Raw genomic sequence first — 8011 nt, forward strand, 5'->3', positions numbered from 1 at the left:
GACATGTACAATCATAAAAACACCAAGAGACACATTAAGTGTGTTAGCATTTGTTTATATTTCTTCTTTCACGAGACATAGCTCTACATGTCCTATTTTTTTGTTAACTATAAATTACTTCTAATACCTTAATTCAATGTGAACTACTTTCATAAACATAAATTACTTTTTTCTTTTTCGTCTTGTACTATACCTTAACATCGCATTATATATGTAAATTTATGAGAAAGATGCTGTGGATAGATGTCCGCTAACTTTCATACGCATTATTGAAATTTTCAGGTATCAAATACTGTAAAGGTAAATCCACAATAGACACATCAGACACATTAACACATCACACATCACCACACATCACATAATTTCTTAAAGATACACCTCAAAAAATCATGTGATGTGTAAACATGTGTGATATGTTGATGTGTCTAATTATGTCTGATGTCTCTATTGTGAATCCACCTTAAGTTAAACAATAATGCTGGATTTAATCTCGTGAGGTGAGGCGCCTCAGCTGAGGCAGCTTGCATCAGAGGTTTTCAGCCAATCACAATGTTCAAAACCTCTGACGTAAGCTGCCTCACCGTCACGCAATCGGCCTCACGAGACTAAATCCACCATAAGTTAACAACTCATAACTTAATTTTCTACAATTTACTTCAATTTATTTGTTTATTGTTATTCTTAAAATTGTCAACTATGAGTTGGTCAGTACAACTGCATCTGCAAATTCACAACTCCTAAGTTTGCCAAGTGCTCCATGTACCTTATTTCAGTATACACTTATTACACTTTCAGTTAAATTAAAAATATTTCTATGTAACAAACAACATTTCCTGTATTCCTTTTCATTATTTTTTACACAACCTTTTTACTTTAGTATTTGAGCTGAAAACAGAACTTTACACAATACTTACACACGTAAAGAACGAGTTAATCCTTTTATGTATCAAATACGTTTGATACACCTCACTCGCTGCTTTCATACACTGACTCGCTGCTTGTTTTACCCTGGGTCTGTTAATCAAGTCTCACATATGGAACTCTAAGGGAGGACATTTAGCAAATGTCATCAAAAGAATTCAAACTAACCTCCCGGACAGTAAAAGGGCCAAAAAGGGAAAGGCTCCCAAAACAGAAAAGAAGAAGAAAATGCCCACATCCACTGTTGATGTACGTATCGTGTGTATGAATGACACTTTTTATATTGTTATCCTGTTTCTACTTTCACTATTTTTTCTAGATTGAACAACTGCGTCTCCTTCTACCAAATGAGGCAAACCGGCTGGAAATTTTTGATGGGATGAAGAAAACATTCCAAATACGGTGCAGCCAGAGAGACAGTGGAGCCAGCCTGTCCACTTTTCTCCAGGAGTATGAGCATTTCCTTCACTATGATGGAGAATTGGTACGTTCCTTTGATTCTGTAGACCTAGTGTGTATTTCTGGGCTCTGTTACTGACAGAGATTGAAGGATTAGGAAATTATATTTTATCTTAGCCTCAACTGCAAGATTGTATGCCTTGGTTTGTTTTCTAGATTGCTGAAGAATACAAAACTATGTACCCAAACTCCTGTGACATGTGTCCAGAACTCGCGAAATTTGTCCCCAAAGTCATAAAGAATTTTGACGATCTTCAAGTTCAGACATCGTGTCCTGATGGTATGGATGATAGTTTTCTAAATTAGTAACACCATGTACTTCAACATTAATATCGTATTCATATTCTATTTTTAACATTCTCTCACAGACAACATGAAAGCTTGCCTCCTTTTGGCCCGGGAATTACCTCACACCATCAGGAGTAAAAGCAGCACTCCTCTTGAAGATGAAATCTTTGTCATGGTTAAGGTACTTGTAGCTTTACTTTCTCTCTTCTGCTGTGGAATTTATTTATTTTTGTTTTTTATTAACAAATTTTATTTTCCATCTAGACTGGAATTTGTGTTGAGAGCTTTGTGGTGGAGAGGCGATCAACCATGAAAAAGACTGTCCAACCTTACATTCTGGCTGTAAGGAGCCAAATGGGGAAAGAAATTCTCAAGTACTACATTGTTTTGGATAACCACCTGTTGGATGTGGGGCGTATCCCCTTCTTACGCTGCATTGATTGGCTATTTAAGGTCTATGTTGTCTTTGATCTAGAGTATCCCACAACATGGGCTCAATTCTTTCGATTCCTTCAGACTTGTTTTTACAAGATCTACTTTGATGGGAAAAATGATATTCCCCCTTCCTCACTTGAGTTACTCAATAAGCTGGAATCCTTCTAAAGTAGTTACACTTAGATTTGTACTACACGCTTTGTTTGATTACCTGTATCATACATAATATATTTTTAATTAATGTTCATCAAATGTTAGGTAGTTACCTGGTCCCTAACATTAACTAATAATCCTACTTTAATTGTCTTTGATGTGAAGTATCTTGCAACATGCGCTTAATCTTTTAGATTCCTCCTAACTTGTTTATAGAATATCTATTTTGATCGGCAAAACAATACTCCCTGTACCTCTCTTGAGCGGCTCAACAAATTGAATTTAATGTATAGTTGTTTTATGTTTTTTGATTTGTACTTCTCAGTTGGTTTAACTACTCGTATCATCATACATAACTTATTGTCTTTAATTTCTATACATGAAATGTTATGGCTGTAAGGTGGTTGACTATTCCCTTAGACAATTATATCATATTGTAAATAATGATAAAACAGTAATTCCTCCAGTATTCCAATTTGGATTCTTTTATTTGGCCAAGTTAGAACATGCACAAAAGGTAGAAACAAAGGGTGTGTAAAGTCCAAAGTACACAAAATAGTTAAAGTTATCAAGGAGAATTCACAGTAGAACAGACCAAAGTTAGAATCTCATTAATACAACATCAAATCCTCATCAATTTGGTTTAAGTAACAGCAATTTTAAACTATCCTTTGCTGGCTGTTTTGTTGGCTGCTAACTTACTGTAAATAAAGATACATTCATACTGAACTTTGCCTTTGCAAAGAAAGATTGTCTTTAAGTATCTAAAGTTTTATAGGCCGAATATTTGAAACAAAATTCTTGCCTGTATATATCTTAGTAACAGAGGTGCACACGTTTAAAAGTTAAAATACGACAATTTAATTATATTTAAAGAAGTACTCCGGTTGACTATATAGTCTGTTATTCCATGTGATAATTTTGGCTTATGAAATAGGCATAGAAAACAAGTCAACAAATCATTACTGTGAGAAGTAGTGATACAAGTTTCCCATAATAAATTGAGTTTCAAATACATGTTTCATTGGATACATAACTTCTCTGCACCAAGTTTTAAAATTAAATATAATATACTTTCTGCAAGTTAATAACAGTTTTAAACAAGCAGTTTAAAGCAAATCAGCTCCTACTATAAACATTATCTTGGTTGAACATCTACTTTCATTGACTAAAACAATCCTGCCTTGATTTGTCGCCTCTTCATATTATGGTGAGTGTTCTGATACCTGCGGCGCCCATCTGAAGTGTAAACATAATATGTAAATTGATTAGGTAACAATTGAAACATATCTACAAGAATAGTTAGAGATAAAAGAAAATATTTCACTTACATACAAAATTACTTTTATCTTCAGAGCTGTAAGATTCCTTGGACTCGACTTCACATTCCTGGATCGGCTATGATGATAGCTGCAAACAGATGTTGGGCTGTTAAAAGTTGAAACACATTTTTCTGCTCTCCAATAAGTCCAAATTCTCAATCATACCGACACAAATAGACACAAACAGACCAAGGTTAAGTTCCTCCAATTTTGCCCCCCCCCCTCCCAACCTAATGTGGACGATTTGCATGTGAAAATTACACCGATTCTAAAATACTTAGGAAATGGGCGAATGTTCTCACCTTTGGACAGCTTTGACATAACGCGGCAGGTGGGACAACACAGCTGAGAAGATAGTAGACTCCAAGGGAAGCTGTGATGGACGAGAGGAGCAGCTCGAGCGGCTGCAGCTTTGGTATAGGCATCCAGCATTAGTCAGTGTCTGTAACAAAGTGAATGAGTCAATGAAACCACAACAACACTCGAGGTACCCTCCACGGTGTTGCGGAAGTAAAGGGTTTTAACTAGTCCATATCCTACAACATCAACGCTCTCGGGCTCGGGCCGAGAAGTGGGAAGGGGGAAAGAAGGAAACGTAGGCCACGGAAGAGGCAAAATCCAGAATGTGCGTCCGTTATTCGCCTTTTCTGTGGACTGCAAAATTCAGCAAGCTCTCATAGCGCCTGCTGGGTAGGCAATATCTCACCTGCAGTGCATGCGTGCACTGCGGGGTGGTCTACCCTGAGTCTCGCAGGCGCTGAGCTTCCGTAATTTGCCGAATTAATCTGAACAAAACGGGCGTACTTTCTGGACGATCCCCAACACGAAGCATCATTTCACTCGGCTTTTATTGGATCAAACTGAGGGAGTTTCTTGTGGCTCGTTTGACCCGACAGCGGACCTAGCGGCCGACTGGCGAAACATGAGAACGACGGTATGTCCAAAGCACGGAGTATCGCCACTACAACAGCGCGGAGTATTTGCAAACGGTGTTCATCAGCTTTGAACCACAGAGCGCGGGGACCGCCGGTCATTCTAGGTAAGATGTATGGTTTAAGATAAATATGATTTACAATAGCAACTCTATTTTGACATTTCCTGTTTTCATTTGACAGATTTTAGGTGATTAACAAATATGAAGGAGAGTGAAACACTTGGCAGCTGAGGCTCACAGAAGGCTTCACTATACATTGTTTGTATTGTTTATGAGATCAAGAAATTTCATGGAAAGATATCATTGAAACTTCCAGGAGTATGTGAATTGAACTACTTGGTAAGTTATCTGGTTTCATTCAACTCTGACACAAAATTTAAAATCAATCCATTTCTAGACAGACTTTGAATTATGTATACGAAAGACAATTACAACTAAGATATGGCAAGAGTAAGACATAAATAAACATGTCCATGCAAACTTGACAATAAAAATACCATTAAAGAAGCATATGTGCTGCTTCCGACTTCTGGGTAAGTAAAATGATTTAAATCAATGTTCATTCTGTGTAAAATCTATTTATTTTTAAAAAAATATTCTTATTTGTTGACAGGTTTGAATGATTAAATTTCATAGTTAACTGCAGCCTGATACACATTGCAGTTTGGGGGTAGCAATCCCCATAGATAGCAAAAAACAGCAGGCACTTTAATGTGTTGACAGATGCCAGACACAACTGAGACGTAGTGAGACAGAAAGTCAACACAAATAGGGAAGAAATAAATAAATAAAAGGTTGGCAGTAAACTTATGAGGAACTACTTTGGTATCTGGCTAGTAAAACTTTAATCAACTTTTTGTTCAGCATATAAAAGTACTAAGGGCCCATTTACGATCGTCCGGGCTGTCTTAAATGAAATTGCATTTTCTGCAGAAATTTATTAATTTTTGGGGTTAAATGGAACCTCCCATTTACGGTGGTCCTTAGCTTAAATAAAATTATAGTCCCCGCCATGACAGAAACGAATGTCACTTGTCGTCGGCGCCATCTTTGTTTAGTCTCGTCTTGGCCTCTGATTGGCTGTTTCGAAACCTCGCGCCCGAAATCCGAATTTCATTTAAGCTAAGGACTAGCTTAAATGAAATGAAGACCATCACGACGGTCTTCATTTCATTTAAGCGTGAGCCGTATTTCGACAAGAAATGAATTTCATTTAAGGGGCTGGCAACGTAGATACTCCCATAAGCCACAACGCGTTGGTCAATTTAATTTAAGGTTCCGCGAACGATCGTAAATGGGCCCTAAAAATAGTGTTCAGCAAGCGTTACTAATAAGATGTAAGGACAATGAGTTAAAATGAAATTTACAGTTGAACGTATTCTCTTGTAAGAACTATTTCAGTAATGAATTTTTATTGTTGATGTAGAAAAATATGATATAAGCTTACCGATGTGGTCATTGCAATTCTTGAGGTTCGTAGCAAATTCGGTTTGGTAGAACAGTATTTTCTTTACTCAAAATATACCTGCTCGAGCAAAAGTCAATGGCTTGAGGTTAAGTAAGCAAACATACACAACCAACCGACTGCAACCGATCATGAGACACATTAGCCAGAACCACGACTGAAAAAAATTACAGGAAACATCCAATGCTCTTAACCTCTTGATAACTTTTTTTTTCTGTTTTTCTGAAAAGAGTAATGTGCACCAGCCTCTAGACCCTCTAGACGCTTTTGACCCCAGCCTGCGAATAACATTTTAGAGCGACATGCGGATAAACCTACGACGCAGATGATCCTGCAAATAGCGACGTTCTGGATGAACTGGAAGAAAGAAAAACAAATACAAACATAGTTAGTTTTCGTGCCGTAACGTAACACATCAGGCTGTTACGACTCGGTCTCGTTGAAAAATGTCATTTGGGTGTGCCAGATCTCAAATTTATTGTTTTGAGATTAGTTCTTCCAACGGACAAAACAAAGTGCCTCCTTTGCTGCACCAGTGTTCAAGTGCAGAAGGTCTTCCTAGAGATGTTGTCAGAGTCTCAGTGTTGTGAAATAACCTTGTGCCCCATATATTATTCAAGTGTAGAAGATTTCCCTTGTGCGGTTATGGGTGTTGCCTTCAGTGTCTGTGACAATGACATGTTTTCCTTTGAAATACACCCTGACAAGTAAGTTTATCGCCAGAAATACTTCTCATTATTTGATTGCTTAGGAGACTGGTCCTGCAGTATAACAAGTTGCTATCAAAATATGATGGGACAAACTTTATTAATAATAATTACAGACTTACTTAATCCTTCACTGTATAATTTTGAGCCTAATGATATTGGTACCGTGCAAAGTTAGTAAGAAGGGTTAAGGCATAATGTTTATTTATTTATTTATTCGTCTCAAGAGCAAAGGATCGTATCAAGAAGCAGTTTACAAGTGTCTACATTGTTTAGTGGGCGGAGATGGTTTGTAGATCGAACAATATTTAGCGGCACAGGCAATATAGGTACAGGTCTGTGGTCCTTGCTCTTGTCAAATGGACATTTTTGTCCAGCTATGACTGTTTATTTTTGTCCAGTTTTCAATGGACCTTTTTGTCCATGTACAACTGTTTATTTTTGTCCAGTTTTAAGTGGACCGATTAGTCCCTTGAAACTATGAAGATTTGTCCTTCCAGAGATGCGTTTTTGAAAGAGAACATTTTTCCCCGGGTCAGGCACTTGTCTTTTATAATTGACAAATTTGTCTGTCTCAGGATGCAGATTTGTCACCAGAAATTCACAATATTGTTGCTTTTGTAACGTCCAAAATTTCATCGCATCTTTAGACAGAATTGTCCCGGGAAAGATGTGCGTAAAAAGGTGACCACCCAAGTAACTAATTTGTCCGATACTTTTGGACAAAATTGTTGAACAAGTGCGTAACTAACAAGATTACTAAACCAGCTTTCGAATAGGATAGGTGTCCTTTCGGTCTGATCAAAATATATCCTCCAATTTATGAAAATAAGCTGATGTGTGATCGGCAGCCATTTTGGATTCGGCAGCTTATTTTACATTTTAACAACACTCGCGTGATTTGGGGCGAAACAAGAAGTATCCTATCCTGAGGAGCGTTTCATGGGCTTTCCGGCGCCGTACGAGTTTTTCTTCAACAATACTGCCGATCAAGTTAAAATTTGTTACTTTTACGCGACGGTGGATAACCTCGAGTGCAACCTCCGACATTGTTTTCGTTCAAATATAAAATCGACTTACCTCTGAGGTGAAATATCAACTGTTATAGTTGGAAGGGGTTATGGTACATCATAATATCCAATAATATGAGTAGTAAGGTATACTCATCGTCCCCCCCCGCCATCTTGTTCCCCCATTGTCCCCTCCCAGCGCCATCTTGGATTTTACCCCCATCCCCATGAGGACCGCCCCCTGAACATGTTGTGACATGTCTTGTGGGGTCACCGTCGTGCCCAGGATGAGGTTCGCGATGAGGAGGGTGGCGATG

The 8011-nt window shown here is 37.9% G+C and overlaps 1 protein-coding gene across 1 annotated transcript in view; it reads right to left on the reverse strand.

Moving 5' to 3' along the window:
* Positions 1-6690: 6690 nt before the first annotated feature.
* Positions 6691-8011, reverse strand: part of LOC127749545 (uncharacterized) — a 5261-nt gene continuing 3940 nt past the window's right edge. Inside the window, exon 4 of the mRNA XM_052268126.1 lies at positions 6691-6756. Within this exon, the coding sequence (XP_052124086.1) occupies positions 6691-6756 (66 nt within the window). The remainder of the gene's footprint in view (positions 6757-8011) is intronic.

Source organism: Frankliniella occidentalis, unplaced genomic scaffold (assembly GCF_000697945.3).
Source record: "Frankliniella occidentalis isolate FOCC.00 unplaced genomic scaffold, Focc_3.1 Scaffold64, whole genome shotgun sequence".
Lineage (NCBI taxonomy): Eukaryota > Metazoa > Arthropoda > Insecta > Thysanoptera > Thripidae > Frankliniella > Frankliniella occidentalis.